This window comes from Ascaphus truei, chromosome 14 (assembly GCF_040206685.1).
Source record: "Ascaphus truei isolate aAscTru1 chromosome 14, aAscTru1.hap1, whole genome shotgun sequence".
Lineage (NCBI taxonomy): Eukaryota > Metazoa > Chordata > Amphibia > Anura > Ascaphidae > Ascaphus > Ascaphus truei.
In genome coordinates this window covers 14,247,540-14,260,554 of record NC_134496.1, presented here as the reverse complement: position 1 = coordinate 14,260,554, position 13,015 = coordinate 14,247,540, and the positions used below count along the sequence as shown (strand labels likewise).

General features: G+C 40.5%; 1 protein-coding gene across 4 annotated transcripts in view; it reads left to right on the top strand.

The window, feature by feature from the left end:
* Window positions 1-13,015, top strand: part of LOC142465635 (neurexin-2-beta-like) — a 138,562-nt gene that overhangs the window by 62,985 nt on the left and 62,562 nt on the right. For 2 of the 4 annotated variants that reach the window (XM_075569757.1, XM_075569759.1), the window contains exon 4: window positions 447-536. The exons of the other annotated variants lie outside the window; for them this stretch is intronic. In XM_075569757.1, coding sequence (XP_075425872.1) covers window positions 447-536 — 90 coding nt within the window. The remainder of the gene's footprint in view (window positions 1-446; window positions 537-13,015) is intronic. 4 annotated transcript variants of the gene reach the window in all.

Here is a 13,015-nt window from a genome sequence, read left to right as displayed (position 1 = left end):
ACTCATGTCTTGAACATTAGGGTCATGGTCAGGGAAAGGGTAATATGGTGCCCAGTTGCTGAAGATACTTCAGACTCCGTGTCCTTGTTTTTAATGGTCTTTGACCTTTGAGTATTAATCTAGATAAGTCAGACAGTGATCGTGCGGATTGGAAACGGTCTGGTGTAGATCCAGAAATCCTAAATCTTTGATGTTCCATGAAAGTTTTTTTTTTTTTGGGGAGCATAATGCATATTCCTGGATGTTTTCCCAATTCTTGCAATCCGTTCCTTTCAACAACAAAAAAAACCGATGGGTACTGTGATGGGGCATGAAGGGGTTAACCTTCTTAAATCTCTCTTAACCTTGCTCTAACCGCTGTAACTGTGCTATGACCTGTTAACCTCTAACCTTTCACCTTTCAGATGCTAATGCTTGTAATGTTCTTTTATTAAAACTCTATAAAGGGAACCCAGATAGTGAAAGATTGGCGCTTGCCCGTCAGCGCATCCCCTACCGCCTGGGTCGCGTTGTAGACGAGTGGCTGCTAGACAAAGGTAACTTTCGGGGGCCGGGGAGGTTGGGTTAAAAAAAAAATGATGGAGTGAGGAGGAGGAGAGAATTCATCCTGGAAAAAGAAAGCCGATAATTTAACGTCCACCACTGAGTGTCAAACACATTCTGCAATCTTCTTTCCCTCTTATCCTACTACATTTCATAGTTTTGGTAGTCCACATTTCTAGAAGCCAATTTGGTTTTCGACAATTCTGCACTCTTTCTACTCATGTTGAAGTCCTAGCAGAATTTTGGTGGGGAAATTTGTAGAAGTAGAATTGGACTTGGCAAGTTTTAGAGTTTGTTTAGCTGGAGCTTGGACAATTCTTGGGTTCTAGATGAATTATAGTAGACATACTAAGTCTTGGACAGCTCTAAACTCCATTTCCTGGGAATTTAACAGTTATAGTGGGCTTCCACCAGTCCAGATTTGTTGAAGCACAATGTGACTTGGACAATTCTAGAGTTTTACTTGGCAAATCAGTCCTGGATCATTATAGAATGCTGGTAGACAAACGGAGCAGGGACAGTTCCAAAGTTAGAGATGCTAAACTGTTAGATGAAAGTGCAAGAGAAGCCATATTAATCTCTTAAGAGATTAGAGATATAATAGTCAAAGTGGCCGTTGAGAACTCAAAAGCTCTGCAGCTGTCCAATTCTAGTACTGATCCAGAGATCAAGCAGCCAGCCTGGAGAAATCAAGAATCCTGTCATTCATAGAACTCTTGGGGAAATCCCCTAGCTTGTCTTAGAGTTACAAATCATACTATATAGGCCATATCTAGAGTTCATATTTACATTTAGGATTAGAGACTATTGAGTTAGGTGATATCATCAAGGATAGAGGTTTTAGTTAACGAGTAGTTAAAGGTTAAAGTTAGTTTTAGACGTTAGGGTTAGGTGATTTAGTTAAGGTTCTAGGTTTTAGCATACAAATAGTTCAATAGTATAGTGTATTCTAGAGGTTAAAGATATGTTAGTGGCTTTAGGTAAGGTTAAAGGTTTTAGTTGGTCTAGAGTATATAGTTAATTTTACAATGTTACAGATAGTTTTAAAGGTTTAGTAGTTAATAGCCCATATTACACCTGGATGTTGCAGTTTGGTTAAGGTTAATGGTTAGTGATTTTGGTTAAGGTTATAGGTTAAAGTGATTTTGGTTAAGGTTATAGGTTAAAGTTAGTGTACGAGGTCTTAGTTTGTTTGAGCGATTAGATCATGTTACATGCATTAGTTAGAGTTAGAGGTTATAATCGGGGGTCTGCCTCAGGTTATAGTTACAGGGCCTCATTCTATACATTCTTTTAATTAAGGTTATACAATATAGTTAATGTAACAGTTCTGGATTCATATCAGAGATTAGATAATGTTGTATGTATTAGTTAGGGCTATAGGTTATAACTAGGGTTCGGGTTAAGGTTATAGCTAGGCCCTTATTCTATAAAGTGCCATCGCGTCAATCCAGCGATATTGACCTTAAAGCCCCATAAAGACCGCCATAGTGTTAAGGATTAAAGTGAGTCTTTACATTAGTGGCCGTATGCTCAGATTACAAAGTAAATTTGGGTCACATAGCGTTAAGATGACATGGTAATGAGGCTAGAGTTGACATCAGAAGATAATCCTTAACATGGGACCTCTTTTGATGGCTTCCACTTCAAGATCCAGTGGCAAGACCAGTCTATGGATAGCTGTAAGAGTTGATGAGCAGAAGTTTTAATTACCATAGTGGCTGGGCTGTGAATATCTTCAATAATTGAATCGTTTAGTAGCCTTAGGTTTAAATTGGTAATTAGTTTGATACTGGTTTATAAATGATGAGAGAGGACAATTATAGGTTACAACTGGATCTTTTAAAGCTTTAGACAGTAATGCCAAAAGAATCCATTAGATGGATAAGTTTAGTTGACAGACACTGTAAAGTCAATATTATCAGTAAAATTGTGCATACACAAAAAGGTCAACTTCTCAGTATCGTACTTAGCAATTATTTAACCATTTTTTTTCTAGAAATTTGCAAAACCAAATTTGCCATTATATCATTTTTTTTGGGGGGTGATGTAATTGCAACCCGAGTTTGGAATCAATATTCTTTCAAGAAAAGAACGGGATTTTGCACAAATGGCTTCGGCAGAGTCCCTAGAACAAAAGAGAAAGGAAAAATACATGGTTTTTTTTACACAATATCTGGATATTTTAGTTAGATTTTTGCCCTTGGGAAATTTTAAGTCACTAAAGGTTTTCTTATCATTTGTAGACTAACGTTTGCGGTTTGTGAGCGCTCTGATGCAGCATTGTGTGTTTCATGCAAATTCTATATCCAATCTCGGGTAATAGGAGATTTGGGATGCTTCTTTAAAACCAGATTTTAGCTGTTCTTAAAATCACCACAAATTGCTCAAAGTCACGATCGTAAATTAGATCTTCTCTCAAAACCATAATATACTTTTATTTACAATTGCAAAGAAAATAATGTATATTATTATTAATAATAACAATAATATCATCATCATTATTATAATAATTATTATCATCATCATCATCATCATCATTATCGTTATTGTTATTATTATTTTTATCAGCATTATTAATGATTTACAAGGTGTCAACAAATTCTGCTGGACAGTGACACTGAAATACTATTAATATACTGTACACTGGTCCAGTAAGTAAAGATATCCCTAGTCCAAGGGGCTTACAATTTAAAAGGAAGGGAGCACAGAGAACAGTGGGAGAAAGAGGCTGACGTGTTACTAAAGGATGGTCTTTTAGTGTGTAAAGGTGGAAGGGCAGCGTTACAATATAGGAACATATTTAGTAGGCAGACTTCTGCCATAGAGAACCTTACTGCCCATTCAAGTTATTTGTCTGTGAAAGGTCTTCCAGAACAAGAAGGTATCTTATTGCAGAAGACTGTCTCCAACCGACATCCCCCACCCCCCACACCCCCTTATCTTTCCTGCCCCCTCCTCTCTCATGTGGTGTTTCTGGCATTACCTCGTGAATTCTCTTCTCCTTCTCACTCCTCGCAACCATAAACTGAGATATATATATATATATTTATATACATATATATGCGCAAACAGAAGTCTAACCTTAAATTTAACCATTTAATAATTCTTGCTAAACAGCTGATAAACGTTTTATTTTTACTTATTTTTTACTTGTGCTCCTATGTTTAAGTTAAAAAATAAAAAATAAATGAAAATAATAGGAAAGAGAGAGAGAGAAACTTAAAGATTCTAACCCGAAGCATAAAAACGTTAAAGGGACTAATTCAATTAAATGCAGGGAAAGGAATATATCACTTTTTAACCCTTTGCTGAACCTAAACTTTGAATGCCTCCAATAATTTTATAAGGACTTGGAATTCTGCTGATGTTAATGGCACATTTTCATTAAATGTACAGGGAATAACAACCGTCAGGTGTAATTTCCGAGGACCGTTTCCTTAGGGATCCCAGAATATGTTTTCAATAAGACATATTCCGCCCAATTCCACTAAGAAAACGAAAGAGATTGAGGTCATAAGATAAGTCCTGATAATAATAATAATAATAATAATAATAATACTTCTAGAACAGTCATGGAGCTCCTCATACATTTTATAGTTAATACTTCATAAAAGATTCAAGAGCCGAGTCTGAGGTTGGTCTTCTAGCTAAGATCTGAGAATTGAAGGGATCAGCTTTAATGTCTGGAGATTCTCATCTAATGAACATTGAGAATGGTGCTTCTCCTAAAGATTCAAGAATTTACTGATTTGTTTAATATATATTTAATAACTGAAGCTGCAGATGTTCATACAACCAACGTAGGAGCATGCTGTAATTAAGCAAGGAGAGGACGTCACACATTGAAGAGAAATGGATTACAGAAAGAAAAAGTGAAAGGCGTGAAATAAGAGACGGGTAATACATTAATTTATTGAGTCGTTAGAAGAGCTTTAAGGTTATACATATCATGGAGGTGATCTCCTAGACTCAAAGTACTTTATAACTTCACATAATCAAGGTGAGATTGAGACTCTGTTAGCAAGGTGCAGTAAGAGTCCAATTATAACCGACATATGATGAGAAATGTGCTGGTAGGCTAAGAGTAGAGCTGGTTGGGCAAGATATAAACTAATAGAACCAAAGTAAAATAAGAGGACCAATAGACAAGTTTGTATACCAAGAGAAGAGATTATAGACAAAATACAACCTTGTAGAACCAACGTATGAGCTCAGAGAATAAAGATGAGCCGAGATATGATCTAAAAGAACCAATGCTAAGGGTTGAGCTTGCAGCTCATCAAGAAAGAGAAGATCCAGAGCCTATCTACAAGCCCACAACATGATCTACTATATTAGGATCAACACATACGCTAGAAGACTAGGATATTCATTTGTAGACCAAGAGTTGAGCTTGTAGAATCTAAAAATTAGTTTGTAGACCCAGGTGATAATTGCAGTTAGCCTGATAAAGCAAGAGACTATCTTCAAGACCAAGTAATGAGCTACTGTAATAGAACAAACAGATAATCTAGATCACCATGGGATGGGGTTGTAGACCAAGAGATGAGCTTATGAAACCAAAAGATGTGGTTGTAACACTAAGTGATGCAAATGGTGAAAGGTAGTGTAGAAGCAATAAACAGATCAACAGTTGAGCTTGAGAACCAAGAGATTATCTACAATACTAAGAGGTACGCTACAAATCTAAGAGGTTATCTACAATAACACAATGTTAGCTACAATACTAAGAGGTTATCTACAATACCAAGAGGTTACAGTAGCTACAATAACACAATGTTAGCTACAATAACAAGAGATTAGCTACAATACCCAGAGGTTAGCTACAATACCAAGAGGTTAGCTACAATAACAGAATGTTAGCTACAATACCCAGAGGTTAGCTACAATACCAAGAGGTTAGCTACAATAACACAATGTTAGCTACAATACCCAGAGGTTACAGTAGCTACAATAACACGATGTTAGCTACAATAACAAGAGATTAGCTACAATACCCAGAGGTTAGTTACAATACCCAGAGGTTAGCTACAATACCCAGAGGTTAGCTACAATACCCAGAGGTTAGCTACAATACCCAGAGGTTAGCTACAATAACACGATGTTAGCTACAATACCAAGAGGTTAGCTACAATACTAAGAGGTTAGCTACAATACCAAGAGGTTAGCTACAATACTAAGAGGTTAGCTACAATACCAAGAGGTTAGCTAAAATACTAAGAGGTTAGCTACAATACTAAGAGGTTAGCTACAATAACACAATGTTAGCTACAATACTAAGAGGTTATCTACAATACCAAGAGGTTACAGTAGCTACAATAACACGATGTTAGCTACAATAACAAGAGATTAGCTACAATACTAAGAGATTAGCTACAATGCCAAGAGGTTAGCTACAATGCCAAGAGGTTAGCTACAATGCCAAGAGGTTAGCTACAATACAGAGAGGTTAGCTACAATACAGAGGTTAGCTACAATACCCAGAGGTTAGCTACAATACCCAGAGGTTAGCTTCAATACCGTGAGGTTAGCTACAATACAAAGAGGTTAGCTATAATAACACAATGTTAGTTACAATATCGAGAGGTTGGCTACAATACAGAGGTTAGCTACAATACCCAGAGGTTAGCTACAATACCGAGAGGTTAGCTACAATACCCAGAGGTTAGTTACAATACAGAGAGGTTAGCTACAATACCCAGAGGTTAGTTACAATACAGAGAGGTTAGCTACAATACTCAAAGGTTTGTTACAATACCCAGAGGTTAGCTACAATACCCAGAGGTTAGTTACAATACCCAGAGGTTAGTTACAATACCCAGAGGTTAGCTACAATACCCAGAGGTTAGCTACAATACCCAGAGGTTAGTTACAATACCCAGAGGTTAGTTACAATACCCAGAGGTTAGTTACAATACCCAGAGGTTAGCTACAATACCCAGAGATTAGCTACAATACCCAGAGGTTAGTTACAATACCCAGAGGTTAGTTACAATACCCAGAGGTTAGTTACAATACCCAGAGGTTAGCTACAATACTCAGAGGTTAGTTACAATACCCAGAGGTTAGTTACAATACCCAGAGGTTAGTTACAATACCCAGAGGTTAGTTACAATACTCAGAGGTTAGTTACAATACCCAGGGGTTAGTTACAATACCCAGAGGTTAGTTACAATACCCAGAGGTTAGTTACAATACCCAGAGGTTAGCTAATTAAACAATCTTGCAGGATCTGTGTGAAGAAGATGAATTATTCCTTGAGATTGTCCTTTGTGACACGGTTTAAGAGTTGATTTTGAGTTGGAGCCATGAAATATCAGCAAGAATTCCAAATAAAAATGCCATCACACCCTGTGCACAAAGTAATATTACTATAACTGAATATGGAGGAAAATAACAGGATCCAGCACTAAAGGCAAGGAAATAAATTAAAGAACAAAAAAAAACTAAAACCCTAAAAAACACAGGAATTTAGTATTTTCTAACCAACTTCTAAACCAAAAACTTTAAACACTAATTATTTGTTTCTAAAGAAATATGAGTTAGCCTTCCCCAATTTGTAAATAGAAAATTAACTACAGAGGGTTAAAAAAAATAAATGAATTTATAAACCTGTTTCAATGGTATAAAGGAAGGAAAAAAAGACAGGGAGTTGGAAACTACTGGATTAATGAACTTGAAGTCCCTTTAACATTTTCTGCCTGTGGGAGGGGGGGGAGGGGGAGGGGGGATAAGAGAGGGAGTGTCTGTGAGCCTTGAAGAGGAGGAGGCTGGCACTGCTGCTGCCCAAGCTGCCTGAAGTATAAAGAGTGAGGTTGGAAGTGTGTGTGTATGAGGGACGCTGGCACTGTGACTGCCCGCAGTATACCTGAGCTGTGTATACATGTTATGGTGTGGCAGTGTGTGTATGAGGGACGCTGGCACTGTGACTGCCCGCAGTATACCTGAGCTGTGTATACATGTCATGGTGTGGCAGTGTGTGTATGAGGGACGCTGGCACTGTGACTGCCCGCAGTATACCTGAGCTGTGTATACATGTCATGGTGTGGCAGTGTGTGTATGAGGGAAGCTGGCACTGTGACTGCCCGCAGTATACCTGAGCTGTGTATACATGTCATGGTGTGGCAGTGTGTGTATGAGGGACGCTGGCACTGTGACTGCCCGCAGTATACCTGAGCTGTGTATTCATGTCATGGTGTGGCAGTGTGTGTATGAGGGAAGCTGGCACTGTGACTGCCCGCAGTATACCTGAGCTGTGTATACATGTCATGGTGTGGCAGTGTGTGTATGAGGGACGCTGGCACTGTGACTGCCCGCAGTATACCTGAGCTGTGTATACATGTCATGGTGTGGCAGTGTGTGTATGAGGGACGCTGGCACTGTGACTGCCCGCAGTATACCTGAGCTGTGTATACATGTCATGGTGTGGCAGTGTGTGTATGAGGGACGCTGGCACTGTGACTGCCCGCAGTATACCTGAGCTGTGTATACATGTCATGGTGTGGCAGTGTGTGTATGAGGGACGCTGGCACTGTGACTGCCCGCAGTATACCTGAGCTGTGTATACATGTCATGGTGTGGCAATGTGTGTATGAGGGACGCTGGCACTGTGACTGCCCGCAGTATACCTGAGCTGTGTATACATGTCATGGTGTGGCAGTGTGTGTATGAGGGACGCTGGCACTGTGACTGCCCGCAGTATACCTGAGCTGTGTATACATGTCATGGTGTGGCAGTGTGTGTATGAGGGAAGCTGGCACTGTGACTGCCCGCAGTATACCTGAGCTGTGTATACATGTCATGGTGTGGCAGTGTGTGTATGAGGGACGCTGGCACTGTGACTGCCCGCAGTATACCTGAGCTGTGTATACATGTCATGGTGTGGCAGTGTGTGTATGAGGGACGCTGGCACTGTGACTGCCCGCAGTATACCTGAGCTGTGTATACATGTCATGGTGTGGAAGTGTGTGTATGAGGGACGCTGGCACTGTGACTGCCCGCAGTATACCTGAGCTGTGTATACATGTCATGGTGTGGCAGTGTGTGTATGAGGGACGCTGGCACTGTGACTGCCCGCAGTATACCTGAGCTGTGTATACATGTCATGGTGTGGCAGTGTGTGTATGAGGGACGCTGGCACTGTGACTGCCCGCAGTATACCTGAGCTGTGTATACGTCATGGTGTAGTAGTGAGTGGGAGGCTGGCACTGCTGCTGCCCGCACTGTACTTTGGCTGTGTATACATGTCATGGTGTAGTAGTGTGTGTGAGTGGGGAGTGTGTGTTAGGGGTCTGGCACTGCCTGCAGTAAACCTGAGCTGTGTATACATGTCATGGTGTAGCAGATTGTGTTAGGGTCAGGCTGCAGGCTGGCATTGCCTGTGCTTTACCTGCGGTGTGTATATATGTCATGGTGTAGCATAAATGTGTGTGAGGGGGAGGCTGGCACTGCCGTTGCCCGTGCTGTACCTGTGCTGTGTGTATATAGTGTGTGTGTGTGTGTGTGTGTGTGTGTGTGTGTGTGTGTGTGTGTGTGTGTGTGTGTGTGTGTGTGTGTGTGTTACTGTCAGAAGTATGAATACAATCTTAAGGAGCTGTACAAAATGACATATATTTAACATTTATAGACCTACAAATCTTGTGAATGGAAATGCAGCAATTGTGAAGCAGTGAGTTCAGGACATCAGAGAGGCTGCAGTATGTTGAGATTCCCAACCACTAGTTTCTGCTACTTTTGCTGCAGCATCAGGGGAAGAAGAGAATGGTGCAGCTCCAGAAGGAGGAAAAGCCAGAGGCCCTACTGGGAAATCTCCACTCACTGCAGCCTGCTTGATGCATTGACTCTAACCCCCTTGATGGCTGTCTACCAATGAAACATTAATCCCAATTATTATGTTATGTATTTCAATTGTATAGCTCCTAAAGTGTGTTTGGCTTTAAGGCTACATTGTGTCGGGAGGGCACAAATAAACGGATCCAAATTTGGTTCTGGTGGATCTTCTTAACTCTCTCCCTCTTTCCAATTTGTATTGGGAGTAGGAGGGTACGGGGTCTGAGCGAATCTTTCCATGCGCTGAATCGTTCTTCTGGTCAGTGTTTCAAGCCGCTGCAATAATGCCGTGCTATGTATCATGTTTTTATAGTTCCATGATTGTATTATGTTGGTTATTAAGTTACATTTGACATTCATTCTGAAGGCGTGTGTGGTAAGACCTGGGAGGTTGAAATATGCTGCACAAATGTAGACATTTCAAACAAAAAGGGCTCAAATTGAGACATTGTGGCATAACATGTGTATTGATTGACTCTTCCCTAACTATTCCTATCGCTCCCTATAGCTCCTCCTGTCACCCAATATCACCACTTCCTATAACTCCTCCTAATACTCCAATATAACCGCTCCTTATTACTCCATATAACTGCTGAGTATAACTCCCCCTATCGATCCATATAACCATGTCCATACCTTTCTCTTGCTTCATATAACATCTGCCTATGTATAACGCCTCCTATTGCCCCATATAACCTCTCCCTAGAACTTCTCCAATTGCTCCAAATACACGCTCCCTATAACTCCTCCCATTGCCCATATAACCGCTTCCTATAACCCCTCCTATTGCCCATATAACCACTCCCTATAACTCCTCCCATTGCCCCATATAACCGCTCCCTATAACGCCTCCTGTTACCCCATATAACACCTCCCTATAACTCCTCCTATTGCTCAATACAACTTCTCCTTCTAACTCCTCTTTTTGCTTCATATGTCTCTCAAAAACTCAAAATTGGGAATTTTATTTCAAATGACCCTATTATGGGCAGATTCATCAAGCTCCAATAGGGGTTATCACACCCAATATGACGTTAACTGCCATTGACTTGAATTGCTGTTAATGCCGGATCAGGTCTCGTAAACCTGCATCAGAGTTTAATGAATCCTGGAGTACAAGTTAACATAAAGTGACGTATGACAATACAACAGAAGTGATACTTGGTTTGGGGATGTAATGTCATCTAATGATGTCTTATAAATGTGATGTCATTCTATGGGTAGGCATGGTAGGGTTATGTCATAAAGGTCTTCGATGTAAGAAACATCTCTAGAAGCATCGACTAAACTGGGCCAAGTGTGGCCATTATGACCCAATCCTAGCCCTCAAACATTTGCTAAGGGTGGAAATTCTACAGTCTACAGGACCTCCATATATGAGTAAGACTGACTTCATAAGATTGATATTGATTCCAAAAAATGTGACTCACCTGTCCAGACAAAACTGTGGAGATCTATTTTCTTGTATGTCAAACACGGTTATCTTAGAAACCTGATATTGTCAGAAAAAATATCTTCCGAGACAGTTTTTCTACTGGACCAAGCATGGACGTCAAAAGTAGAATGTCCAAATAAAGTGTTGTTCGAAGGTTTTGATCAATAATTTACATTTGGTTGGATTTTGTGAGGTTGCGGTGAGTTTCTTCCAGAGAGTGAGTCCAATATCAGAGAAGGCTATTTCATGGTTTTTAACCAAAATGGAACATTCGGTTGAGGTTTTAAGAGATTCTATTGTATTGCTAAACACTAATGAAAATGGAGATATGAGAGTCATTCAGTGACTGATACTCAAATGAGGCTAAATGTACTTGTTCAGTTAAGGTTCAGGAGACCTTTTAAGTCAGGGCTTGAATAGTGGGATCATGTTACAGACTGTCAGGGAGAGATCTCTAAACCCACTCTCCCAACTTGGCCATACAGAAATGTCACAGCTCTCAAACCCGCTGAGCTGGATTGCATCAAATCTTTGTGGGCCTGTGTTGAATTTTAAGAGTCTCTACAGGTAAGTGTTACTGTCTTCTTTTGATCAAATATCAGTCTAAATAAACAAGACTATATATTCGTCTCTTCAATCATGACCTGTAGAGTTGTGTCACCTCTCATCCCCCTGATTTAAGACATGAGGCTTGAGATATTCCTTCAACTAAGTCTAGTAACCAAGATTTGGGCCAGATCCATAGAGCTCTGTTATTGATTGAATGAGGCGCTAACACATCATTAAGGGGTAACGGGAATATTCAAAGACCACCAATGCAATGCTGTGTGCTGTGTTAGGCCAGAGAGAAACCTTTGGTCATCATACCGGACGTTAGTGCTAATGATATGCACGGCCACGAATGTGCAGCACCGTTGGCGAAAGGGAGCGGCTGCAATGGCGGATCCTGACACAGAGACTCTAAAAAAAAAAACAATACTTGTTTATCAGGCGAGATCATTCTTTTCATTTCTTATTGAAACCCTCATTGTAGGTTTCAAGGACTCAAATAATGGTATTGAAAAGGTCTTACCCTGTGCACACATTTTGGGGACAATATAATGGTATGTGTGTCAGTGGGAGACACTCCTAACACAGAGGAGTAAGAGTGACACTTTCAGAATAAGCAGAACGTGAATGACGGGGCCATACAATGTTCTGTGTTGAAGGGGTAATCTCCATACATTTCTGATGTTAAAGTGATCTCTAGAGATATCAGTGCAAACATCTGTCCAGATTCCAGTACTCAAAACACTCCTATTTCAAGGTTTCTGAATAAAGAGAACATTACTTTGTGGTGACATCTTATAAAGCTCCATGTGCAAAACTTTCACTCCAGCTCCTAAACCTGGGGAATTTGAGATATTTGTAGATGGTGAAAATGTTGAAACTTTGACTACAACAGTGAACCTCTTGCTCAGAGATCTGCTTGACACCAACACAGTTAGTTATGGCTGGTAAATAATTGTGAATATTGGTGAGTTTTGCCAATATTCACATAAACAAAATCCAGAAGTGAGACCTTGAAAATGTACACAAAGTCTTCACGGAAATGTTTCACCGATTCCCAGTAATGTTAGCAAGGTTAAGCAGGAGAGATTCACACACAGTATATACAGAAAAATAATCAAAGATCTGCAACCCATGCTGGCAGAGGATGTGACATTAAAATAAATCTTTCCCAAACCTCCAATTCTTGCGTTCCGGCAACCACCAAACCTCAAACAGAAATTAGTCAACAGAAAACTTCACAACGAACTTAAAGACACTGATAGTGGCACAAAACCGTGCAACAACAAACGCTGCAAACTCTGCAAACATATACAGTATGTCAAAAAGGCGAAAAAAGAAAAAAAAAAGCGGTTCTTCTCTTACCGTCGAAGGAACAGACACATCTGCAGATCTTGCGGAGGGAAAGGGGGACCGAAATGCCCTGCAGCCTAGAGAAAATGGAGAAGTCGTCCCGCGGATGACCGAATATCCAGAGGGCCCAAGGCAGAAGTCGTGTACGCCAAAGAAGTGTCTGTCCGGTGCTAATAGTGAGAAACCCTCAACCAACCATCCCAGGGAAGCGGAGCCGGAATTGGTGAGTGACGATCCCTTGACCAGCCCTGGGGATGCACTGAAGGTTGCCAGGCATGACTGTGATCTGCTCCGGGAACAATT